The 27839-nt window shown below is 40.3% G+C and overlaps 1 protein-coding gene across 4 annotated transcripts; it reads left to right on the top strand.

Annotated features, from left to right (window-relative positions):
* Window positions 1–450: 450 nt before the first annotated feature.
* Window positions 451–26416, top strand: LOC101170336 (frizzled-3). Of its 4 annotated transcripts, none has more exons than XM_078945245.1 (12): window positions 451–616; window positions 1388–1429; window positions 1517–2166; window positions 16857–17053; window positions 19812–20114; window positions 20235–20397; window positions 20500–20799; window positions 21466–21717; window positions 22679–22827; window positions 23061–23172; window positions 23768–23931; window positions 24016–26416. In XM_078945245.1, exons 3-12 carry the CDS (start codon window positions 1864–1866, stop codon window positions 24233–24235), a joined length of 2163 nt encoding a protein of 720 aa, XP_078801371.1. In that variant the 5' UTR covers window positions 451–616; window positions 1388–1429; window positions 1517–1863; the 3' UTR covers window positions 24236–26416. The 4 variants fall into 4 exon arrangements, with proteins under 4 accessions (XP_078801371.1, XP_023809320.1, XP_023809321.1 ...); XM_023953552.2 differs by having other exon boundaries at window positions 23058–23172; XM_023953553.2 differs by having other exon boundaries at window positions 461–616; window positions 1388–2166.
* Window positions 26417–27839: the final 1423 nt, after the last annotated feature.

Genomic DNA, 27839 nt, shown 5'->3' with positions numbered 1-27839 from the left:
TGCATTTGAGCCTGTAGTGTACTTTTGATGAGTGTCAAGTGGGGTCACATTAAGAGGCTAAAACCAGAATGTAGGCCAGCAGCCTCAGCTGTCACATTCACGGACCCCCCACAACTCGGGACAAGAGAGGATCGCTAGAGATCAGCCATGAAACGGTTAATCTAGTGCCATGCTCAATCGTGTGGAAGGAAATTATAGCACACACTGCTAATCCTCATGCTGTAGGGGATAAATATTGACTGGATTTTTGACTGACAACACCACATACTACTGCTTTGTCAAAATGTTTTTCAAAAACGTTAAAAAAACATTTTGAGCCTTTTTTTTAATTTACGAGGATTCTGAACTCACCGCAATCTATATAAATTAACAGTTTTAAAAACGTCAGTCGAAAAGGGATTTGTAGTTACCTACTGTAGTAAAAAAAAAGGAAAAAAAGTACACGCCCACACATGCGCGCACGACTCTGTGGAGCCAAGTTGCGTGCATGCGCGGTCCCTGCAAATGCGCGTTCACGTCGAGTCGGCGGATCGCTGCTGCTGCAGGCTTGCAGCTGCGGAGTATGGACGCAGTACTGCAGTGAATGAACCGCCCAGCTCATTATTCTCCTCACAAGGTATATGTTTTATATATTAATATAAAACGTTAGGCTGACGCTAACCTGTTAGGTTAATTCCTCTCATTTAGCGGAGCGACACAAAATGCTGCAGCCGCGCGGCTGGTGCTTCCAAACGTGGAATGAAAAAATCGGGAGAAATTTTTTTAGTGCATGTTGTTCTTCTATGAACAGCAAAGATGTCGAGTGTCGAAGCGAACTAACTTCGTTTAAATTCCACGGAACTAAAATGAGCTAACGTGGCTTCACTGTTACCCGTACAGGTGCTCACTAATTAAATCATTTATATATAATATTCTAAGCTAGCTTGCTGTCATCCGCGTGCGTTAACTCCAGCCTAGTAACGGCTGATTTAAGAGTTTAAAACGTGGTACATAAGAAAAGTATGAGTGGGCGCATTATATTAAAGTGGATGTCTCCAGAGACAAAGAAGCTCGGTGTTGCAGGAAAGCACCGTTTCCCGGGGATCAAACACGGAGTAGTGGTGGAGTGTCTGACCGTCCGCAGGTGTAACGTTCACTGAAGGCGGTTTGCTTTGAACGTGCTTTCTAATGTCTGCATCGAAACAAGCCAGTACCATTTTTGAAAAGACTGCCAACCTGTCATGGTCCGTCAGAACATCTGCTTCCCACTCTGACTGGTGTTGATCATGTTTGTTTACATCCTCTAGTTTACTGTTTGAAGAAGGGTGGGGCAGATCAGTAATAAATCCACTATATACGTATTTATTTTTCTAACCATGAAGCTCTTCTTTGTGTTTTGAACCTGCAGGACCTGTTTGATGGAATTAGCAGCTGAGAGTGCCAATTTAATGTGAGAAACGGGGATTTGGTTTCTTGGGGAGGAATCCGCAGACTCCTGGATGATTGGGATGCACCGTGGGCTGGCCTGTCATTTCAGACACCCTTGAAAATGCTGTGAGGAGTAACCTGCAGAAGACCACTGGCAGATGGGGCCGACGGCGGGGCTATTATTGCAGCTTTCCACTCACGTTTAAAATGGAACGAGCCGTCTGTCCAGGGATGTAACCGGGAGATGGAGGGGAAGAAAATTCTATAAGAGGATAAACAAAGCGGAACAATTACTCTAGTGCCTTGGAAATGCGAAGACCGACACAAAAATAATCAATTTTCAGAACTTATTTGGATTCATTCCGAACCCCTATAAACGCCCGTTTCTGAGGTGCTGGTTTTATTTATTTATTTTATTTTGGTAACAATGTTGTCCCTCTGAGATATCGAGAAAATATGCCGCACATTAAAATGCAAGCAGCAGTTACAAACGCCAGCGACAACAGAACTAGAAAAACTATCAGAAGCGATGACACATCTAAAGATTTTGTCATCCGTATCTTCATTCCCCTCTTCCTCGTTTTGTTCTCTCTGCCATCACCTGCTCTCTCCATTAACATGGAACCTATAGAGAGCCACAGTGAGTTCAGCTGTGAGCCCATCAGACTGAGAATGTGCCAGGATCTGCCTTACAACACCACCTTTATGCCCAATCTCCTCAACCACTATGACCAGCAAACGGCTGCACTTGCAATGGAGGTAAGTAAATGCGTCATGCTGACCAAATGCAGGTGTGTATTTCTGTCACCATGAGGCAGAAAAAAAAATGCAGCGAGTGGTTGTTAATTTTCTGTTTAGTTTAGCTAATAAGGAGTATGTAAAATACCCCTAGCTAGAAAACATCTGCATATTTTAGTCTGTTACTTTACTATACTGCTAAATCAGATGATCCAATAATGCAGATTTAATTATTGTGATTTTACAATAAAAATGTGTTTTTACTGTTTATTAGTTGTACCTAATAAATATTTGTCATTAAAAAAATGATTTATTAGTTTTGCTGTTTGCTTAGCGTCAAAAAGCTATTAGTGTGTTTAAAGATTGTTTGCTAAAGCATTAGAACTGTCTTGATGTGACAGTAACTTGTTGCTTTTCATGAATGCTCCCTTAGAGGCCTAAATCATTAAGAATATACGTTGCCACATGCAGTCACAACAGACATGTTCAAGAGTGACTGAAAACGGGGTCTAAAGGGTTAACGCTGATCATGCTTTCTTGATGTGGCACGTCCATCTTTGGGCTCTGTGCCACTGATTCATGTGGAGACAGAGAAATGTGTGTACAATCAGCCGTTTTCTTACTTTCCCACTTTTTAAACATTTAAAAAAAAAAAAAGAGAAATAGCTGACAGTTAGAAGGTGTTATCTGATGAGGGGCAAAGGAAGAAAAATGTCCTTCAGCCAAGTGCTTATGTGATCGACAGTTTCACAGAAAAATGTCTTTGTGTTGGAGCAGCAGAGGATATGGGGTGCTACGTTACACACTGAGTGCAAAAGTGGATACATGCTATCCATCTTCATCATGTTACATCTCTTTCCTACTCCTTTGTTACTCCCTGGGCAGCGTGAAAGCAGGCCGAGGGAGGTGTTAACTAACAGCATTAGAAAAGTCTGCCCCCCCCCCCTACCAAAAATAAAATCCCATCACATTTATTTGGGAAAGAGGCAGATCTTTTTATAAACACTGAAAGATACACAGAAATGAAAAGAACAAGACAGAAATGTTCCAAACATAAAGACACAAGTTTGTGATTAAAAAAGGGGAGATTTAGTAGATGTCATGGTGCTTTAATGTAGTTTATGTTTTCTGTCAACATGTTTTCAGGTCTAGAGGCACTAAACCGGGAGAACGACATACTCATGCACATGTTTTGGCTACAACACAACTGTCGTTGGTTGTTTGAATGACAGAAGACTAACATTACAGCCTGTTGCATAAAAATGAACTCCCAGCTGTTCGTTGACGCCTTATTAAAAATAAATTGTTTTAAAATCAGTTTTGTTCAGATAATTGTGGCTACATTCACTTTTCACAGTTTATATTTGTTACTTTTGTCTTTTAATATGAGGTTGAAATGTCACAGAAATGAGATTTGTATTTATTATCTGTTGTAAATACTCTGTGGAGAGCAATGCCAGGACAGCTGCTGTCCAAGTCTTGTTTCCCCCTTGAGATAATGGAGAGATTAAGAAATCCAGCTTACTTTTTTGGTCGGCAGTCTTGCACTGTGGCTTTGTTTAGTGTGTTGTAAATGGATGGCTACACTCCTATAGCCTCAGCATTCTGCCAGAACACGAAGGACCGTGCAAATGTTCAATCACGTCAATTCCCCGCATCGTGTCAAAACACGTTGTGTCAAAGTTTGTGAAAAGCGTCTGTTGTTGAACTCGGTCTGACCCAGACCAAGATGGAGCTGAGTCGCCGACACCTCTAGAGGAGACGGCTCTCTGAAGAAGGCTGAGCAGCAATGTGAGCCCTGTTGGTTTCCCTGCTTTGACCTGGCCTGCTAGTCCGAGTGGGAACCCTGGAGGAAATTGAATAATTTCTCATCAGACAGCTGGTGGCGTAATGCCAGTTTGAGCTTGTGTGCTACATGTGCTCTGCATGCGTGTAGAGAGCCTTTGTATATGCAGCTGTAAGCTGATTTAGGATGACGAGTGAATTTATCTAATGTCCCTTTTGTTTAGCTTTCCCATTTTAATGTTTATTTTGTTTATAGGGTTTTTGTTTCTAAACAAAACTGCTTTTTCCACATGCACAAAAGTGACAAACCCAGATCCAGAATCATGTGGTATCAAGAAAGCTAACAAAACCTGCAGTATAAAATCATTTTAGGTAATGCACATTTAACATCCCATCTTTACACAGCTTTCCTTACATGTTCAAAAGATTTTTACAATCTTAAAACCGCATTTTATTTACATTTTTTTTAACTATAAAGTTTTTTTCAGAAATGTTCTGTTCTAGGGAAAATTAAAGAAGCTTAGAATCAGAGTGAAGAGCTGGCATTTCTTTATAGATGGGCTACTGGAGCATTTGTCAACAGTTGCAAGATGACAACAGTTGTCTTAATAACCAAGCTTGCATTCATGCTTTCTTGAAAATATTTGAGAATCTGCTGTGAATTTTTTTTAGTACTTAGTTTGGATTTTTAGCTGTTCTTATTTTTAAAGACTTTTTTTTTTCTCTGTCAATGTGCAGTTGGAACCAACAGGCGTTCTACACAGTTTTAGGTGTTGTGAAAAAACGATGCCTCTTTTATCAGTGTTTGTTCTTAACTGAGATAGTTTTGGCTGTATACAGGATGAGCGACACTAAACAAACTAAACTAAACTAAACTTTGGCTTTTAACTGAGTTGGGATCCGGACCTATTTTATGTGTTTTATGCTTTATATTTTTATGTGCTTTTATTAATTTTTGTATTGTTCAGCACTTTGGTGAACCTTGTTCTGTTTAAAGTGCTTTATAAATAAAGTTGAGTTGAGTTGAGTTGAGTTAAACAGTCAAATTGCTCGCATGGTTAAGAGCCGCTCACTAGTACTTCCTCTGTGACCATGGGGAGGGATGCCAGCTGCCATCGCTCACTATCGCTAACTAGCTGCTAATCTCTTACTCAGGTCCACAATGATGACATCGATTCTCACAGACCATTGACCGCTCCATCTGCCACACAGTCAATTAAACCTGACTGGGGGGTGGAAGGCTCAATCACGAGGGGGGAAGTAAAAAAGGCCAGACGTACATTTAGAGGGCCGATAATTGTGTAACAGATAATGTATTGTATTTTTGTTTTGCGACCGCCCCAAAAACTTCAATTTATGCTGAATTTGTAATTGCATTTATCATTTATTCAGATAAGTTTGTGGTGGCTCCTTATATATGTTGGAATATTTTCAGGGTTTGTGTCCAACATAGGTTACCATGGTGACTAAGAGCGATTGTATTGATCCACATTCCTGGCATGAAAGTTGTGGTTTAATCTTGGCATAATGTGGCTTGAATATTGGATTGCTTTTAGATTTTTTTTTTGTATTAACTAGTGGCTCAAATGTTTCGCCCCCTTAAAAATCCCCACAGGAAATTAAGTGATAATGTTACATTCAGGCTGACAATAGGCTCGGAAAAAGAAGTTGGCTTCAATTTTCCCACATATTATAGACAAGTCTAAATCTTAAAAAACGTATTTGCGTTGTTTTTTTTTTTTTTTTGTTAAATAAAAGATCAGTAACAAAATATACTGTTAATTTTTTCCTCTTTTTTTCTTACATGACTTGTATCCTAAAAAAAATCCAAAAACTATGAACTGAAATTTGATTACACTTAATTATAATCTTGTATGTCAAATGAAATATGTTTTTGAGTTATAATGCCCAGGCATGCACTGAAAAAAGCCGTTCGAGTGTTCTACAATAAGCATTTCTCTGTCTGGTCTGTTTTTTTATACATGTCACTGCAGTCATGTGCCCTGTTGTGTGTCCCAAAGCGTATTTCAAGAAACAATAATGAGGAGCTGACACACAGGTCTTTCTTTCCAGACTTCATTACTGTGAAAAGATGCTTAAGAGCTTTTCTTAGCCCTTTAGACCACCCTTGTTTTCAACCTCACCTCCTTCAGAAATAGAGCAGATTTGAGCTGTTGTTACACACATACAAACTACCCCCATCAAATGTAGAAATGTTTTCCTTTAAAATTGGAAAATATTTTTCTTCGGGGTAATTTCTTGATTTTTTTTTTTTAGGGATGGAATTAACAAAACTAGCTAAGATTTGGGTGTTGAGGACAATCCCTGATCCATAAATGAATCCATGGTATTATGGAGAAAACAGTAGAAATGCTTGGAAAAAAACCTGAATGGGACAGTAGCACGGAGAAAGAATGTCAGGGATTACAGAGACAGGCTGACAGCTTCTGCAAGGTCTTTTGGCTCTACTGTTTGTGCTGTTTGTTTCTCTCACCATGGGGTCCTGTCTCTCAAAGTAAGACCTGTCTGTTAAATAAAGGCCACACTGGGGCCACCAGTTCCCACACAACAGAAAGTGTGTGTGCCGATGTGAGTTCAATTTGTGTGTTCTTGTTTTTTGTCACTATATTAAGGAATTTTTTCCCTTGTATATAAATCAATCTCAATGCAACTAGCAGTCCTGAAGGGGACAAAGGCAGGCTATCATAAGAAGGACTGGAATTCTTAGTTAGGTTTGGGGCAAAGGTGTTATGAGGTGCCTGGGTCAGATTGTACACAATTGAAGTATTTTTCTGTGCGTGTTTGTATAGTGGATTGTGCATGAATAGAGAAGTGGGAGGTACTGGAGAGGTGTTTTCTTGTTAATGTGTGATGGTTTGGCTGTGTGTCTGCTTATTCGTGTTTTTTTTTTTTTCTGCCACTGAAGAGCCTCATTACCCCATTCACTCTGCAGACAGACAACTCTTCATTCACGTTAAAAGTTCCCGTTTATTTCAGTTGAACTCTTATTATCCTGCTTGTTCGGACAGTCTATTGAAGCTGCCAGCCCAAATGAAGCAATCATTTCTTTATGCACAGAACAAAGGCGCTGCCTGGTGCTGCTTTTTGGCAGACTGTGCCCAATCTACAGAGCTGCCACTGCTGCTTATCCAGCCTAACAATGCCTGAAAGAAGTTTTGAGATTTTTCAGCGCTCAAATACCCTTATGAGGCTTGATAGAAACATACCTCACAAGATTTTTTTTAGATCTTCCTTTACACTTTCAAATTGTGTAACCCAACGTTTTGTTTTGAAACACTGAATAGAAAGTTTAAAAGCAGAAAACAGACTTTCAGGTTGTCCTGCTGATAAAACCATGCATTTTTAAGAAAACCAGAAACATAATAGAAGCGTTTTGTAAAAGTTTGGCAAAAATTGATCCATTTTACTGTTACCTCTGACTGTGGTAGCTCCTTTGTTCCTTTGTCAATGCATGTCTTTATTTTAAAACTGATAAATTATTACACATATAGAAATGCATACAAAATATTGTTACTCTGCAGTAAAAATAAATATATATTAATTTTTATAAATAAAATATAGATATATAACGACAAGAAAAGATCTTTGTGCCTCTTACTTCTGAGTACATTAAAAAAATTAAGCAATGAAAATTTGCGTGATTACAAATATCACATATAATAAACAGATGTGTGTGTCCGTCATGTGATACCATGAATTACTTAGAAAATTAAAAATGTAGTTCGGCAAAAGACATAACTTCCAGTGGAAAACACCTGATGAAAAGAATGTTAACAATTTAAAGTTTGTAGTAGTAATGGGGGAAAAATGACAAAAAAAATTACTTTTAAATATCACCTGTGTTTTTAGGAGAAAAAAGCTAAGAAAATTGCAGAATTAAAAAAAAAAACCCTCAAGTAAAAAAACAACTAATTAGCTAAATAAAGTCCAAAAGAACAACAATATATAAAAGAAAAATGTTTGCCTCACTACCTAAAGTGATAAGGTAATTGCTAGATAGTAAATTTGCTTATAACAGTAAGACTCAATAATGCTGAGTGACTCTAAAGCTATTGCATACATTGTGAAAGTATAATGAAAATTAATAAATTGTGTAAATAAATTAAAACAATTGAAAAATGACTAAAGAAGTTTATAATTTATTAAAAAAAAACAATAAATACCAACTACAACTAAACTGAAAACCCACCTCTTCAGAAAAGCATACCCACCCTAGTTAATTTTATGATTCCATTGTTTTGTATGTTTTTAACTAATGTGTCTTTCTTTTAACTGTATTTTATTGTTTCTATCTGTAAGGCGACCTTGGGTGTCTAGAAAGGCGCCATATAAATAAAATTCATTATTATTATTATTAACTATAACCAAATTTTAGCTGCATAAAATTTTCTAATTTCAAAATAAAATTTGTGAGAATATAGCAGAAATCAGATAATTGCATGAAACACAGAAGTGCTCATTTAGATATCATTATGATGATTACACCACTTCTAATTTTTTTATTTCTGTTAAACATATGTTGATTGTCTAATTTTGTTTTTTTATTTGCTTCCTGATGTAGCATACTTCCCTGATTCATTAATGCTTCCCCTGGCCTTCTGTGAAACTCCTCAGCAATGTACTTACACCACATTGTATCCATTCTGCTGATCTGAAGTCTACTGCTGGTTATCTTATGTAGGTTATCCATGCCTCATGGTCTTTAATCTGAACCCATGACCTGATCTGGGAAGTTTTAGTACTTCTGTGTGCTCAACTGCTAAGAGAAATTTAACCCTTAACACTAATCCTTACTTTTACTAAACATGCTCACAAAATGCACAATCATTCATCTCTTTCTCACGCAACTCAAACACAATACAGCTTTAGTGATTAAGAATATTGTCGCTGGGGACCAAAATCAATGTTAAAAAGCTCTGGTGCCTGATGTTATGCACATGTGACAGATTTGACTAGGAGTCATTGGCAGCAAGAAGGAGCTATTCCATCAATGTTCTGGTCCGAGAGCTTTTGCTGTTTAATTGGATTAAAAAACAGTAACACTTTTTTTAAACGTTTGACCACAAATTCTGGATCTGTTGAGGTTGTTCGACAACTGTGGCACTCTGACACCAATTGAGTTTCAAAATGTCATTCAGTGAACAAATCTGATTTTCATGAGAGACTCTATCAGAAGCTTTTGGGACACCCCAACTGTCTTTTCTGTTCAGTTTTACTAAGTCTAAGAAGCCTAAACCATCACCACTGGTTTCAACAGGCATGGCCACTGAAAGATGAGAAGTGGAGATATAATGAAACTTGCTTTAAAAAAATAACAAGAGTTATCCCTGTAATAGTTTAAACAGGGATGAAATCAAGCCTATTTTTCTAATGTCATGTCTTCTTTAAATGGCTGGGTCATTCTCTGCTGCATGCTACATGGCTTTGCCCCCATAAATCCAATTTCTGTTTATTTTGCCCTTTTACACTTCAGAATTATTTGGTAAGTTCAAGCTACGTCTTTCGTAATGGCATCTTGTTTTATTTTTTGTTTTTTTTTGGATTAACTAATTTAATTGCACACAAAAAAGACTAAGTTGATATTTTAAGGGCAGTAGTGCCAGTGACATCAAAGATTTTAGTTATTTCTTTTGTTTACATATTTTTGGGTAAATCTTTAAAAAAAATTATAATAAAATTGTTCATATTATTTAAAAATGTTAGAGATACTCCTATTTGTTTTAGATGGAACAAATTGTTTGAGTGTCACCAAACAAATGAATTCTTACTGACAGCTTAATGTTAGGACATATTGGTGATCTCCATTAGACTTCTATGTCAGTCTTGGTTTCTCCAGCTTTGTTTTTTTCATTCTTCTGCATTCTTTACTTTTCAGATTTATTTGGTCTCACTTCTATTCTTTCTGTGGCTTCTTACTTAGGCATTTTTGCTATACTTCTGGAGTCTTTGCTTACAGATGCCCTTCAACAGCAAAAATATGTGTCTGCGTTGTCCTCACCAAGACATGTCCCTGGGAGACTTTCCACATCACCTGTTGCCATGGTAGTTAAGTAGCTAAAGAAGGAAAGGGAGGAATGGAGTAAGACTGGCAGGGAAGGGGAGGAGAGTGAAAGTGAAGGATGTGGGGAATGTTCTAGAATAAACCAAGAGGACAAATACCCACAAGCAGATAGACCATAGAATACAAATTTAAGGATATTTACATAAACAGCAATAATTAGCCAATAACTAAGCCATTCTTGTTAATAGCTTTATATTGCAGTCAAAGCACAGAACTGTACTCATCATCAAGAAACGGGTTGTGCAGAAGCAGGACCAGCTATTGTTAACTGAAGGACATGAAGAAAATCAGGCTGAAAGGTCATCCAGCAGTTAGTGGTTTGTTCATTGTCTGACTCTGGCAGACATGACTGACTCAACAAGGATAGGCTTTCAACCAATTTCAGGCTTTGTTTCAGATTATTACATCAGTGTCTTCCTATCACAGTTAATAACATTAAGGATTCGAAACCTGATTGGGGAATGGATAATAATAATAATAGACAGAAGGGTTTACCCTTTCCTCTAAACTAATTCTACAGGATGATCTGTTGATTTTATTTGAACTATAATCTTGATTAAAGTCCTTCTACCCAAGAGTTTGGTTTCATATTTGCTGAAATTATTTTTCTGTTAAAAAGGGAGAAACTACTTTTATTCTTTCTGTTCTGCAGCTGGTGGCATCAGGCTCACACAGAGACATGCAGAGGTTGTACTGTCACATTTCTGTTTTTGATCAGCATATTTCCATGTTTTTTTTCATATATATATATATATATATATATATATATATATATATATATATATATATATATATATATATATATATATCAATATATATATATATCTATCAATATATATATATATATATTGATTGTAGCTGCCTGTCAACTGGTTTGGCTGTTGATTAATGTGATTTCTGTATGTCTGTGTTAAACCTCACATGTGGTGTCTGAGTGCAAGAAACTTTTTAAGAATCTTTGGATAAAAGCACCTGCTGAAAGTAATTCAATCCAATTTTGTAGCAGAGCAATCCATGAACATTGATCTCTTTACTGCAGCCCAAGCCTGGATTAATCTAATTTACCCCTAACAACAAAAAAGAACTCTTATTTTGAATCATTGATTTTTTTAATTCCTATTTTCATTAGACTATTTTATGTATGTTTTTACATTTTTAATCATGAAAAGTAACAATTAAGTTAGGACTAGCTCAGTTTATGCACCAAGTTACTAACTACAAAGGCAGGAAAATTGTGATGGCATTAAATAAAGGATTGTTTTCTGTAACATGAAGGATCAATTGCTAACTTGAAACATATGTGTGAGTAACGGAGGTTTATTCTTCCTGTCTGAAAGCTCTGTAGCTAACAGGAGAACCTGGCCTCTGTTTGCTTGGATCCACCTCAAATATAACTGGGTTTCATGTCCACGTCAAAGCAGAGAAAAGAATCTTACAGGGTTCAGTCTTTCAGAAACCGTTTTGGACTTGGCACAGAAATAAAAGGCAGCAAATGTAATGATCTATTGATGTGAAATCACTTCAGAAGAGGGAGCTGAAAAGGAAAGTGACTGTTTCAGACATGAAGAAAAGATAGAAATGATGATAGTATGGTTTGATGCAATTGATTGGGGTAAAATTACGGCATACGTGATCGTAAAAGCAATGAATGCTGATGTCCAAAAGGAATAGTGTGAAGCTGGACAAGTGCATGTCAGAGTAATTGCCAGGCGTAAATGGCGAGGCAAGAAAAATAAGAGATGAATGCAATAGAAAGAAGATAGTAGGGGAGGGGAGCGTGAAGGGGAATGCTATTATCGGCTTTGTGCGGTCTTCCTGACTTAACGATGGATGGACATGGATAAACGAATGAAAGAGGGGAGAGAGAGTGATGCCTCTTTCTTAAATGTCTATTCAAAGATTAGGGTGTAGAGCTCTGCAGTGTGTGCAGTTCATCTCTCCAAGGCCAACGCCTGAGTCTCCTGCTAGGATAGATTCTAAGCATATTTTTTATTGATAGCAGGGAAAAGAGCACAAATATGCTTTTTAGCTGTGATGTATGGGTGGGCAGTACGACCAAAAATAATTGACTAAATTACTATTTATTATGTTGAGAATGTAGATATACTGTATGTGGAAATAGAAAGATTTCTTAGCAGACTCAAATTCTTTTTTAAAGTATGAATTAAGAATAATCTTGATCCAGATTTTGTTTAAGAATTGGTCACGTTGCTTCTGAGAATCAGACCACCCACAGATCATACTTCAGTATTTATCTGATTTATTATGAATTTTGCTTAAAAATACTTAGCCGCAAGAAATGATTCTCACATTTCTATGTTGAGGGTTAGTTGACCTCAATAAATCACTTCTACACAGCACTAAATGATTTGTAGAAGCATTTTCAAGACAGGCACAGGATGATTTTTCCCTATTAATATGATGTTATGTTCAGAAGAAAGGTCGGGGGGGTATAGGTTGTAAATATAGAACCCGATTTCTACAAACCTTCTGTTTTGTTAGAAAAAAATAACAAATATCAGTGGAACCTGATGATGCAGGAGAAAGTATCAGCTTTGGAGTATTTTTAAGATACTATAAAAGCATGTGTCATTTGTGTAAATTCCGAAAATAATGTTAAATTGCGTTAAACATTTGAACAACAAAGTTCCTGTGAAACTCCTGTTATGGCTTTCATTTCATTTGTTTGTCTCACATATAGGAATAATGAGAGGGATACTGTTGGGTTGGTGCCAGTTTCCGACTTTTATTTTGGAAGTTTTGTACTCAACAGCTTGTCACCTAGATGTGACCAAAACAAAAAGCTGGTGACATTCTCCTGAAGTGTTTCTGTGCGTGTCTGAGGTTCTCACACCCTAAGGACTCATTCAAATCCATTTCACTCTCTAATCCTCTGGGCAACTGCCTCTTCTTTTTTTTCTACTTTGCTCTCGTATTCTGCCCTTTTTCTCCATTCCTCTCCCTTTCTTCTTATAATTCTCCTGCCCTTCTGTGGGCTTTAGATTGACTTTCAGACGAGCTGGATAACTGGATTTGAAAAACTATTCAAAGAACCCAAATAAAACCTTTGGAAAAAACCATTTCAATATGTTTTGCATTCTGTTGCTGTTTGATAACGTTGTGGGGAGAAATGCTGCCCAGTAAAAAAAAAGGGATGTGAGTGTAAATGTATTTAGTTGGTTAATTAAAACTTTAAAAGCTTCAAATAGATATCTAATAGGTTAAATAGCAACAAAAAAAGGATTTAATTCATTTTAAGTCTGCTACAACTGTTGACACTGAATCTTTTGCTTTTTCAGTTTATTTTATTGCTAAGTTTCTACGTCTAGTATTTCACCATCTGTTTTACTTTAACATTATGGCTTTAATTATGTTGCCATGTTTGTCAAGGATATAAAGTTAATTTTGTGCTTTCTATTTTTTCCTTTCCCCTTCATTTTTCCTTTTTTCTTTCTATTTTTATGCTTCTTTTCCTTTGCTTTCTCTCCCCCTCCCCCCTGGTTCTCTGAAGGGAAGTAAAGAAAGAGAAAAACATCATCCTAACATTGGAAAAAGAAACTAGTCTGGAGCTGTTTTTTTTCTAAAATATATACTTTATTTTTTCATTTACCTTTCAGTTGCATCACTAAATCAATTCGTAAAAACAATGTCCTTTTTGTTAATTGTTTTAAAACATATAGATTTTTTAAGCATTTTTGTCAACTTTCTAATTATTTTTGACTGTACAAAAAAACTGACAAAATACTGTTTGTATTGGTGTTATTGCAGAAATAAAAAATATGAGTTGATCTCATACTCTCATAGGAATTTTTTTTTAGAGTTTATTTCCTTAATAACATGAAAGTTGTCGTTTTTTTTTTGTTTTGGTAACTCCATTTATTTCCTTACTAGTAGATCAGAATAGATCTAATCCACTGCTGTGACGTGATGTAAAAAACCTGTGCTAAATGAAGGTGTAGACTCTTCCTTGGATTGTCTCTTCAAGTATTCTGGATAATGAATTTCTCCATTATGACCTACATTTTCCCATCTGCTGTGTTCTTGTCTTTCCTCCTCTAAATCTGTCATGTGCTGTTTGATAGATGAAAGCTTTGAGAATACTCCACATTCATTAATGTTGTGCTGTTAAAGAAAAAGCTTCAGAAAGGACAGCTTTAAATCCTTTTAGATAAGTGATGACTGTAGTTTTCCCAGGTGGATGTAAAGTTTATTTAGTTAGGAAGAAAATACTTTACTTTTCTAATATAGCAAAACCACTAAAGGAATATACCACACAGAGATGCAAACTAATGCAGGACACTTAGGTTTTCCCATTCTGTCCACCCCCTGCCTCATTGTCCTTTCTCTGTCTACATGTTAGTGTGAGCCTGCCTTCCTTCCCCCCCCAGGCCTGGTTTGCAGGCTTAACCACTCTCCTTTCCCTGCTTGTCAATCACAACTGACACACATTATGCCAGGCAATTCACTTAAATTATGCTCCTTGGAAATGCGATTGCCATCTTCATCTCTGCTCGTGGGGTTGCACTGTCAGGCCACTTAATATCAATATTCTCTTTGTGGGCAGAGGTGGGGTCAATTGCCCTGAATGTCAGCATAATTGCACACAGAAATCTGCACACACACAGCCACGCAGAGTTGATCTATCATGGCTCCATTAGACAAGCTGAGAAACTCAATAACTAGAGCATACACTAAAGACAAGAACTATGACACACACTGCTCACATTTGATCCCACACACACTAATGGGCTGAATGGGGGGCACAGAGAATCGGACTCACACACAGTTCGACTGAGATGACTTGAAAGAAAGCCTCCATTCTTTGTTCGTAAAGCAGCTACGGTTATAAGTGTGACCGGAGGCTTAAACCAAGAAGTGGCTGGATAGAGAACTGCAGAAACTCTTCCTCTGCTTCCGGTCTGACTGTAAATCTGAGTTTCATTGGTCAAAGGCAAACTCTTCCAGCCTGTGGTTCCTGTATCATAAAGGGATTTCTCAAACTACGTTTTTTTTTAATCACATTAAGTCTTAATCACATTCATGCTTCCACTGCACTGGTAACTGCATCTGAATTCTATCCTTGCAAATTTTGTGAAGAACAGAGAATTTGTTCACAAACAGCGTCTCATAAAACCAAGTGCCTGTGGTCGTTTTCTTTATTTTTAAACCTAACTATTTTTAACCAGAGGACTTTGTGAGATTTGAAAAAAAAACAACACAATTTTTATCACATAAAAATGCTAGTCCGATATTGTTTTACATTATCGGGTCTTCCTGTGGTGTTTGCATCTCCCTGCTGAGTTCATCATACAATAACAAACCTGCCACTCAAATGCTGCCTTAAGCTTTGCGGTTATTATACTCATGCAACATTTATCTTCCTTCTTACATTAATAAAACATACTGGAATGTGTTTTCATAAATACCATCACAGAAACATGACCGTACGTTTTATACAAAACTTTAAAAATACATGCTGAGATAGCAAGACCTTTATTTGATTCTAATTTAAAGCTGATTTGTTTCTCTGGCTATGAGTCACTTGATATCATCTTTATAACTGTAATTTTTTCTATTAATTTGATTTACTGGTGCATATTTGAACACTAAAGACCAAAAAAAAAAATTAGTTTTAAAATGAAGGGATATTTGAACCCCAAGGGTCTGTGCATGTGCACATATATGCAATCTTTGAAACTATGTCACAGCTCACGCACCGCTGCACCCATTCACTGGTGCTGCTTCCCCTCCATCTGCACACGGGCTACACAGCAATTGAGAAACAATCAAAATATACTTACAGGGCTTGACTCCTTACTTGCAAGCATAATAGAGGCACAGACACGTACTTTTCTGATGTGCAAACGCTCATCAAGTCTTCCTCAAAGCGTCTAAAAGTTGAGATGGAAACCTTTGTTGTGGAGAACAGTCATCTGCAGCTTTTTGTGCCATGTTCTCATGAACACAGTGCTCTGTTGCATGTTGTTAAGCTCACAGTGCTTCCTTCTTTGATACCATAATGTTGTTGCTATGACTTGTTTTAATACTGATTTTTTTTTTCATTTATATATACTTTTTTATTTTGGATGGCTCATTTTTGTTTTATATATTTTTTATATATATATATATATATATATATATATCAGATTTTTGTACCATACTAGGTCTGCACAATATACCGCAAATTTATCGTTATCGCAATATCCATATCGCAAAGGATGGCAAAAATCGCAATAAATCGTAAACCTTAAATGTGTTCAAACAATCTTATGGCAAGCTTGAGCCATTTAACGAATCAAATAAATCCCTTAATGCATTTGACCAATCGGATGGACGCCTTCACGTTGTTGACCAATCAGGTGGAGGCCTATTATGTTAGATGTTTGTCACTTATGTCGACGAGGGTCATTTGGAGTATAATTTTTAAACTGTTGCAATGAAATCTGAATGATGTTTTTGGTTATATTGCTATTTGTTTATATACCGCAAATTATAACGTTATCGCAATATTAATCTCTAATATCACATAAAACCTGCGGGTTTTCCTCATACCGTGCAGCCCTATACCATACATATCAAAATATTTGATCTAAGTGAGCTCAGGTAAACATGCACATTAACCAAAAACGTAAAAACAACAACAACACCGAAGCAAAATACGCTAAATATCAGTTGAGTTTTTCTGTTTTTGTTTGCCTGTCCAAGTGGTTTCATAAAAATTGTGCCAACATTGAGCCAAGTACATGTGATGCTCATACATTTTTAAAAAAAGATCTTGTGAAGCTCTTGGTAAAGGCCAAGTATAACCATGTGGATCTCCATTTCTTTGTGTGTGTTTCCAAAGCCTTTTCATCCCATGGTGAACCTGGTGTGCAGCGCTGACCTCAGGATGTTCCTGTGCGCCCTCTACGCTCCGGTCTGCACTCAGTACGGTCGGCTGTCGATGCCTTGCCGGTCCATCTGCCAGCGGTCCAGGGATGAGTGTCATAAGCTCATGGAGATTTTTGGGGTAACCTGGCCTGATGACATGGATTGCAGCAGGTTAGATTGCACATCAACTCATTTGTTAAAGGTGTAAAATTGCTGCAGACGTGTTTGAAGTGTGAATGCAGCCAACAAAGAGATTTCAATTGTTTCGTTTGACTGTGTGTTTTTTCGACTGAATCGCAATGTTTGCACAAAAAATGTATTCACAAAAAGGCAAGTCTGCCTTTCTGCACAGCTTTAAGTTTAAATTTCTAGCTAGACTTCTGCTGTCACAAAAGCATGAATGTGGCACACTGTTTTTGATCATCATTTTTGTGTGTGACCTGTTAACATCTTTCAAATTGTTTTTTTTTTTTTTTTTTTTTTTTTTTTTTTAACTTGTCCTGTCCAACAGCTAGGCAGGCAGATGAGAGCTGAGGGCCTCTTGTGTTGGACATATTTTACTTTAACAAGAGGGGTTATTAATCTTCAGACAAACCAAAGGTATGACTGAACAAACCCCTTTTGTAATTGAGGCCAAACTTTTATTCATTTCAACCATGATTGAAAATCTTTGGTGTTGGACCGGACGGAAAAGGAAAGAAGGGAATAAGAGGGAGGGATGTCGGGGGGGGGGGGGGGGGGGGGGGGGGGTGATAGTGAGAGGGGGGGTAAGACCATGAAGCAGCATAAAGCAGACAGGTTTACTGGTTGTTTATCATTACGGTACAGTTCAAATGTAGTACAAAAAGGGCGGGGCCTGTTCACACACACTCAAATATTATCAACACACCTGCTAGCTGCAAAAAATGTTCACATGTCAACATGTACACAAAACAGATAGTGTTCACGAACGCATACTTATGCCTTTAAACCAACTAGTGTGAAATCTTTCATTCATTCAATCATGCAAACTATAAGTGCAAAGTGAGCTAACACCTGTGCTCAGGTGAGTGTTTATGTTCTTCTAAAATGGATGGTGGAATGTGAAAAGAAGGAGGAGGAGCGCCCAGCCACCCCCACACCCAGACCCCCGCCGCAGCAGCAGCGGCAGCCGGAATTCCCCCAACGCCACACGGGAACAGGCAGGGAACAACCGCCCCCCGGGCGACCAAGACCACCACCCAGGCCAGGGCCAGCAGGACCGCCGCGAGGCCCCCAGAGCCAGAGAGCAGGGAGGCGCGGAGGGAAAGAGAGCGCCGCCCCAGCCCAGCCAGGAAAGCAGCCCCCCCGCCGCGCCGGAAGAGCCCAACGCAGGGCCCCACCGGAGAAGGACGCCCACAGCCCCAGACGAGCACCCCACCACCACCCAGGAGTTCCGGGCATCCCCCCGCCCCAACCCCAGGTACGAGCCAGGACCCCCCAAGGGAGACCCGCTCCGCACTCCAGGCAGCCACCCACCCAGCCCACGGTTGGTCCAGGGAGGAGCAAGGCAGGGGCCCGCCGCCCCCGCCCAGGAGGGGGGAACCCCGGGGAAAAAAGGGTGGCCCACAAGGGGTGTTATAAATATGGCCCGACCAGGCTCGGCCATGTTGGAAGTTTGGCGGGGCCCAGCGCTCAGGGGCAAGGACCAGGACCCACCCCCCAGGGACACGAACACCCCCGGCTCAGGTGTAATATGAACCCCCCCACCGTGCGGAGAGAGCACCGCCGGGCCCAGGGAGCCGGCACCCAAGGGACACGGCCACCATCGCCAAGGGGCCCGCACCCCCCACCAGGGAAGGGGTAGGGGACAGATGGACCCAGGTCCCACCTTCCTTGCAAAATGTGTGTGCGTGTATGTGTGTATGAGAGGGTGTGTGTGTGCATGTGTGTGTGTTTATGTTGGAATGTATATATTGAAGGGGGAGGGGTGTGTGTACTAAGGAGGGTGCAGTTAAAATTGGCGAGTAGGGCACTAGGGGGACATCTCCTGATTACTCACAGTGATGTCCCCTCACCCTCCCCACCAAGGGGCCCTAAATGTCTAAGGTGCGGTTAAAATTGGCGGGTAGGGTGCCAGGAGGACATCTGCTGCTTGCTTGCAGTGATGTCCAAGCACCCCCCCTACCAAGGACCCTTCATGTCTAAGGTGCAAATAAAACCGAAAGAGGGGGGGCCCACTCCATACGGCAACCATAGGAGGGGAGCCACTGCCAAGTACCCCCCCCCAAGGCGCATCGCAGGCTAGACCCCCCACCCCGTCACCCTAATATGAGGTTATATGAGGAAGGGGGTAAGTTGGGGACAGCTGGTAGACTGTCCCCCGGTGGTCAAACAGCTGTCCCCCAGTCCCCCCCCCAGCAAAGAGGCCAGGGCCACCCAGCCCAGGGGCCCCACCCCCGGAGGCGCCGACACCCCAGGCCCGGCACCACCCACCCCACACAGAGAGACATATTTTTGAGTGTGTACTGTTTTGTAAAAGCATTAGAAAAATAAAAAAGTTTTAAGTGTTTTATTTATTTTGTGAGATTCAGAAAAATCTCGGCTCAGAGAAAGTATGCAAAGTGTCGTTCAGTGGAGAGTTTTTGAAAATATACTTTTGATAGCAGTGTTTATTTTGGTGTGTATAGTATAATTATAAACTGAGTATTGATGTGTCAAAGCGTAGCTTATTGCTGTCATTTGTCACTTTAGTTAACTCCTTGACCAATTAATTTTAAATATTTCATTTCACATGCATATTCTATTTGATTCTATGCATTCATTTTTTCCTCATTTTATGTTGTGATATTCATCTTTTTTTTTGCTTTTTTTAAAGCCAATTATGATATTTAATTCCATTTGTATAAAGTTTCTAAGAATTTGAAAGCATGTGGCATCATGGTCTGAGATTTTGGTTGTTTGTTTTTAGGTTTCCAGATTGCAATGAACCTTATCCTCGTCCAGAGGACCTGCTGACGGACTCTGAACCCACGGGCCAGTCATCCATGACTGTCCAGAGAGATTACGGTTTCTGGTGCCCCAGAGAGCTCAAGGTTGATCCTGATTTGGGCTACACTTTTATGGGGAGGAAGGACTGCTCTGCTCCCTGTCCTTCTATGTTCTTCAATCAAGATGAGCTAATGTTCACCCGACACTTTATTGGAGCCATCTCTATCCTTTGTTTGTCTGCTACGCTCTTCACCTTCCTGACATTCCTCATTGATGTTACAAGGTCTGAATGATTGAAGATTCCCTGTTTTCCAATAAATACATTTTAAATAAAAACCTGACATTTCATCAAAATTTCACAACAGTTTTTCTAATGAAATCACAGAGTTCTGTTCCCTAACAGGTTCAGGTATCCTGAGCGACCAATCATCTTCTATGCTGTGTGTTACGTCATGGTGTCCCTGATCTTCTTCCTGGGTTTCCTATTGGAGGACAGGGTGGCATGTAATTCCGTCAGCCCTGCACAGTTCAGAGCCCCAACCATTACACAAGGCTCTCACAACAAGGTGAGCTCTTCCTTCCACTACCGTCTCCCATCCCATTTAAATGTGTTTAAATCCAACAGTTTGTCTGTCTGTCACTGCATTGCTTTTCCTCCTCCCTCACAGGCATGCACTCTGTTCTTCATGGTCCTGTATTTCTTCACCATGGCCGGCAGCGTGTGGTGGGTCATTCTGACCATTACGTGGTTCCTGGCTGCTGTGCCAAAATGGGGCAGTGAGGCGATTGAGAAGAAGGCTCTCCTCTTCCATGCAGTGGCCTGGGGCCTGCCGGGGGCCCTCACTGTAACCATCCTGGCCTTGAATAAAATCGAGGGAGATGGAATCAGTGGAGTTTGCTTCATAGGACTGTATGACATACATGCACTGAGATGGTTCGTCCTTGCACCGCTCTGCTTCAATGTGGTGGTGAGTCCTGGCAGAGAAGAAAGACTGATGGGTTTGAGTGAGAAATCTTTCCACTGACATTTCTCTGAGCTGAAAGACCCACTCTAAGGAAATTGGGTTTTTTAACACGATCCTGTGCCATTTTTCTGACGACAGAAATGGACAATTCAGGTCTTTGTGAATTAGGAGCAGATGACAAAATGCCGTTTGAAAAAGACCTTATGTGTTACTTAGAAATTATGATGGGGAAGCTCCCTGCTCCGCTCCATTCTGATGCATCCGCTGGTAGACGACTACATCCATGTTCGTCTTCCCTAACCCCTAACCCTTATACGAGCTGGCATCTGGCTAAAAACTGTACAGATAATAGCTCCAATATGAAGGTGTGAGGGGCTGTACACTAACGGTAGCGTCCAGCCCTACCAGCGTAAACGGGGAGCTCTCTGTAACAGGGAGGGGAATTGAGGCTGGGGTTGCTCCAAGCTACAACTCCGAGGTAAATTTCTAATAAACTCCTGCCACTCTGCAGAAACTATGTCCTAGAAAAACAACACAGTTTTAATAAGACCACTGGCAACGCTTTTACAATAGATCAAAAGATGATTGGAGTGGGAATAATATCAATAATCATCAGTGGTTCTGCAAAATGTGAAATTTGTTCATTCTCTTATCTCTTGGTGTTTCCAGGTTGGCATTTTCCTCCTCTTAGTGGGCATCATTGCTCTAAATCGAGTACGAATGGAGATCCCTCTGGAAAAGGAGAACCAGGCCAAACTAGTCAAGTTCATGATCCGAATGGGAGTGTTCTCTGTGCTCTACCTCATTCCATTATTGACCGTGATCGGGTGCTACTTTTATGAGCATACATACCGAAGCATTTGGGAGACGACGTGGATGGAAGAGAACTGCAGGCGTTACCATATTCCCTGTCCATATAAGGTAACGACTGAAGTTGAATTAGTCCCGTATAAATATGTGAAATACCCTTTTTCTGCTGGGGTTTCTGCAAAAGAAGATATTTACAGCATGTAAAGCAGACTGTCTAGACCTTTTCCACTGGCGCTGCCACAAAACACGGTGGTGTCGGAGCACTGAAGGGGTGGGGCAGGGTTCAGAATGCATCATTACCTCAGCTAATGTCACTTCCCAGATGAGCTGTACAACAACTACAGTCTCTTTATTGCCCTATAGAGCTCTGTCTTTGTCTCCTTACAGTTAACTCTTTCTCGGGGGTTTCACGTACTTGACGGCTCATTCACCCCCCCTCACTTCCCCCATCAGTCGGTGTCTCTTTCTCATGGCTCGCCCCGTCATGCTTTGCTGCCTGCACTCTAATAACGGCTTTGTAGTGATTATGAGAACCTGGGGGAGTCCTGAGCTTTTTACATTCTAGAGGTAAATTAATAACCAGATAAACGTGCGCCGTGTTCTCTGTGTTCACACGGGACAGTTCCCGCCCCTTTCTACCCCAGCTGTCTGCTCCACAGTTGGGGGTTTAATATTCATATCAGAGCACAGTTTCAGACAAGTGCTGACTAATCTATGACAGAATAACATAGGCGAGTGTGGAGGCAGGTGCAACTGCTTGTGTTACTTGTCGGTGTGTGTGTGTGTGTTTATGTCTCTATCTCATGAGAAGGTATCTCCTTTTACGCGCTGTTGTAGCTTTGGAATTTTGACGTTGCTGGATGAAGATTTTTAAAAACCACCACCACAGCTATGCTAATTTGACTTAAACTGAAACTCATTATATTAAATACCACTGTACAATTATTCCTCTTCTGTGTTTTACTTTCAGCAAGAGAGTGGAGCACAAATGCTTTTATTGTAAAGGAGCTTTATGGTGTCATCTGTGTGAGCTGAGCCTGGATTTACTGTTGAATGTTTCTGCCCCTGTTAGGTTGAAGAGACCAGCAGGCCAAGGATGGCTTTGTTCCTGATCAAATACGTGATGATGCTGGTGGTGGGGATCCCCTCTGTTTTCTGGGTGGGCAGTAAGAAGACCTGCTTTGAGTGGGCCGGCTTCCTACACGGACGCAGACGCAAAGAGTACGAGAAGCAGTGGTCTGTTTTTGTACCCATGAATCACTGAACTTGCTAGGAGTTCTAATGTAAAATGTGAATAGAATTCATTGATACAGAGTTCCAGGCAGACTTTATGGACATTAGCAGTAAAGTGGTAATCCTAATTCCTAAAACATATAATTGAATCTAGGTAGGACTCATAGATAGGATCTGTTTGTTCTGGACCAACTTTTTGCACCTTTCTTTTCCTGCAGCAGTGGGGTGAACGAGTCCTGCCAGGTCCTGCAAGAGCAGCCAGACTTCGCTCAGTCTCTGCTGCGTGAACCAAACACCCCCATCATTAGGAAATCCAGAGGAACGTCCACACAGGTAACCTTTATGCTGCGTACACACCGGGCATGTGACGCGTGTTCAGAAAGGCACAAAACAGGCATTCTGGAGCCCATTTACCCCACGGTGTTCACACTGGACTGTCTCCACCAGATCCTACCGCATGTACTCGCAGTTGGAAGAGGCTTTGTCCAAAATGTTCCAGGCTTTTTGTTTCACAGTTTTTCTTTCGTTCCCCTGATTTTTCAACTGGTTTAACTTTCAATGTGCATTCAATGGCTGTGCGTTTTGCCTGAAAACGGACTTAAAAACATGTGTTGCGTGATTGTGATAGTTTTGAAGGTGCACAAATGCATGTTTTGTTTATTATATTGTCTGTTTATGTGGTTTTATTTATTATTTCATTGTGGATCTTTTGTGTTGTGCAACTTCTTCTCAGTTTTCACATATTAAAGAATAACCTAAAAATAATGAAAAATGTTACTGCTATCCAACAGAGCATCACTAATGACCGTACTATTAGATTTTTTTGTTAAAGGAGTGAAATGAGAGTCTAGGATTACAGTGAGACTTCAAAAAACATCCCTCTGGTTTGTTTCCCCCCTCAAAATTCCTGTGTGTCTTCCTCCTGTAGGGCACGTCTACCCACGCCTCTTCCACCCACTTGGCTGCTCTGGACGACCTTGACGAACCAATCATAACTCACCACAGACACGCTGTGTCGACCAGGAGCAAGGGCGGCAGCGTCCACAGCAAAGCCAGCTACCACGGCAGCTTGCACCGCACTCGAGACGAGAGGTTTCAGACAGAAACTCCTATTCCTGCATTTTGCCCGTTTTCATTTTATGCCTTCATCTTCATTTTTGTCTCCTCCTCTCTCAGGAGCAATTCAGTGGCTCACAGCGGCACGCAGGACCGCAGTTTCCATGGCAGCATGCCCCGTCTGGACCACCCCCTCTCCACTCACAGCAGCCTGCATCAGATCGACACCCACTCAAGGCGCAGCAGCCACCCAGACCTATCCGAGGCTCCACCCACGCTCATCACACATGGAACCACCGGCAGTGACGGCAAAGTTGCCGAGGACGGCACTAGCGCCTGATCGCCACCATCCCAATGCACATGCAGTGTGTGGTAAAAGGCTGTGGAAGGTCGATGCTCACAGGGTGCACAGCACTCTAACCATGAAGAGCAGTCCGTGCTGTGGTGATCAGTGTAACCACACGCTAACAGCTCAGTCAGCTTATAAAGAGTTGCCATCATGCTCAGACTTCATGGACTCCTGTGGGGCAGAAAAACCTTGAAATGTTTTGCACTGGATCTGACTAAATGCTGAAAGAAAAGTTTGTGCAAACCAGATTTTACTACCCCCCTCATGTCTTTACACATGTACTGTGCGGGTGGGGAGGATGGGGGGGTGATCACCAGTATTATGGTGACATTGTTTTTGAAATGTTTCCACTTGCAGGACCTAAACCTTTACTGTTGGAGCTCATTTAACACTACCAAGTATTTGTTTTGTCCTAGTCTTCGGCTCTTCGCTGTCTCCAAGCAGGTTTTTGGTTGTTTTCTTAATCTGAGCTGCAGCTTTTAATGTTTGTCTTATTGAAGCAATGAATGTGAGCCTGATGTCAAAAAAGCACAGGCTTTAGCTGTTTAGCAAGATATTTTTATACTGTGAAAGAAGTTTGCGTTTGTGCGAGTGTGAGTGTGCATGAGAGAACTTTAACTGGCACATTTGGCAAAAAGGAAAGGGAATTTAGAAACGAGATGGAAAAACAGGACTTAACCGCCCTTTGAAGTGTAGTGATATGTCTTTAAAATGAAATAAACAGGTTTCAGGGTTTTTTTTAATGCACAAATAACTTCTTTAATGACGGTGTACCTGAACTGCTCACGCAGACTCTGTGGCTGCATTTAAATGGCCTCACAGAGCGAGGTTTTTCAGCTAAAAGTGTTTTAGCTGGATTTGGTGAGCATTCTTTCATTCATTACGGCTGCAGAAAAAGCCGGAGGGTCTCTCATTATGCGGGTGGTGCACATGTGGGGGAGGCGGAGGTTCAATTCTCCGCTATGTTTGCTGCCAGCTACCCCCCCCCCCCCCCCCAGTGGAACCATGTGGAGAAAACAGTCGATTTTTCTGGTAGAATTTAGTGAAAACAATCATCTCAAGAAAAAAAGGGCAGCTACATTTCCTCACCTTTTTTATAGACTTGCAGATAAAAATGTCATTCTTTTGACATTTTCCTGCTGAAATCTATAATCTACCGTATTGTGCAGTCTGTTGGTGGTGGTGACCTTTGAACTGGAGCTAGGATTGAGCTGCAGAAGTTTTTCTATACCATTTCTAAATTCAGCTGTGACAATTACAGATGTGTGCATGTACTTTTTTTTTTTAAGCAGTACATTTCGGTTCCATGTACCACACGAGCCTGTGGATGCTGGCCGGCCTTGAGCGCTGTGCAAACGGTAGACAGGGAGACGTTTGGCGTGTTCTAGAAACACTGACTTTTAGTTTCTGCTTGTAAAGTCTGAAGAAGTCGGCGTTGTTGTCCTTTAGTGTAGTTTACGCCTGAATTCCTAGAAATCAAACTTGCCTACCTCATCATCCCTCAGCCTTCACCTTCATACAGTCAGCAAGTACAATCAGAGCGGTGGTGCTTCACTGTTGGATTTGACAGTTTTCCCCTCTTAATGCTCTTTTTTTGCTTCTTCCTCCCTTTTTATGATCTGTGATATTTTTTAAGCCTGTCATAAGATGACCACTTCCTTTAAAGGTTCAAACAAGCTTTTGCTGCCATCATTGTAAATACAAAACCTCTCATCTCACCCAGATGTTCTTATTTATACGGCCGGAAAGATTCAGAGAAATGTGCAAAACGAGGCCAGTTGTCTCCGAAAGGGACACGGTTGTGACGAGCCTCATAGTTTGCTGCCATGATGGAATTTTGTGTCCCTTTAAACGTGTGCATAGATGTTCTGTGATGCCTTCTCCTCTACGTGAACCTGAACTGTGCATCTGTTGGACCTACAGCGACTGTCTGTACTCTTGCAAGTCACCGTCTCCTGGAAACATCGTTTAACACTTGGATTTTTCTGTTCTTAAATGGGACTCCGAGAAAAGCTGGACAGCGTGAAAACATGTCAACTGGTTATTTTGAGTGTTGACAACTAATATATTGTGAATTTTGAAAGTTTTACTTGACTTTTTATTTATTTGCAGTTTTGAACTGTAACCTAATCTTTTACATGCAGTCTAATAAACGTTTTAGAGACGTTGCTCTATTTTATGTATTATTGTGTTTTAACATTGGAAAAATATTCTTGCACCTGTGTGTTTTATAGGGCATAAAGTGGGACGTTATTGTAGTAAAATGGAGAACTTCCCTTAATCATTAACTTATTAGGTAGTTGAATATGATCCATCACTCTTAATCTGTAACCAGCTCCCGTTTCACCTCTGTAAACCTTTTATATTTTGAGAAAATTAGCTTTTTTTCTCCTCTCAATGTGTATTGTCACGTTCCAAGTGGCATAAATATTTTGTGTTCGCAGTATGAAAAAACATTTGCAAAAGTGAAAATGTCAAATTTGCATCTTTTTACCTTGGAGGTAGACCTTTGTGCTATCCTAGGCACTTTAACATTGGGAGTTGTGTCATCTAGACCGACTAGACAGGGCTCTGAACCTATTTTCTTCAATGATTTGTGATTTTCACTGGTGTCTATGGATTACATGAAATCTTTCCACCTTTATCCACCTTTGTCATGGTAGGGAGAACACGTCAAAGGGTGGGGTCATCTAAGATAGCACAAGGGTTAAAGATTTAAACGATTTAACGTGTGATACTGGATCCAGTCCAACAAACAGGGCAATGGCGCCATCTAGTGGTACAAAGCTTACATTGCACAACATGTTAATCGGTCGTATGTTTGACTAGACTCCGCAGCTGTGCTTTAACCCAGCAAAAAAACAAACATTTGCTTTGTGATCAATACTATTTTGTTGTGAAAGAAGCCACCTAAAGGTTACCTGGTAAACTGAACTAGCTGCAGATATTTTCACTTTAACCAAAGTATTTTCAAATGACAAAATATATATTTAAAAAAAATAAGTTGTTTTTTTCCCTGATCATTATTGGTCAGCTGGGACAGAGCCTCAGAAAGTTCTGATATTTAACCCTTGTGCTATCCTAGGCACTTTGACATTGGGAGTAGAGTCATCTAGACCCACTAGACAGTGCTCTGAACCTTTATTCTTCAATGATTTGTGAACCTCACTGGTGTCCATGGATTACATGAACTCTTTCCACCTTTATCCACCTTTGTCATGGTAGGATTGGAATAACACGTCAATGTAAGGGTGGGGTCATCTAAGATAGCGCAAGGTTAAGAAATTAATGGATTATATTCTTTTCTTTAACCCCTTGTGCTATCTTAGATGACCCCACCCTTACATTGACGTGTTATTCCAATCCTACCATGACAAAGGTGGATAAAGGTGGAAAGATGTCATGTAATCCATGGACACCATAAATACCTGAAGAAAAAAGGTTCAGCGCACTGTCTAGTGGGTCTAGTAAAGTAATACATACTCCCAATGTTAAAGTGCCTAGGATAGCACAAGCGTTACGAGCATTTCATAAAATGAAAAAATAATAGCACTCTATATGGACAAATAGGAGAAGGGCAGAAAATAGTTTTGTC

This window comes from Oryzias latipes, chromosome 3 (genome assembly GCF_053564925.1).
Source record: "Oryzias latipes strain Hd-rR chromosome 3, Olatipes_Hd-rR_3.1".
Classification (NCBI taxonomy): Eukaryota; Metazoa; Chordata; class Actinopteri; order Beloniformes; family Adrianichthyidae; genus Oryzias; species Oryzias latipes.
This window is presented reverse-complemented; position numbering and strand designations above follow the sequence as displayed.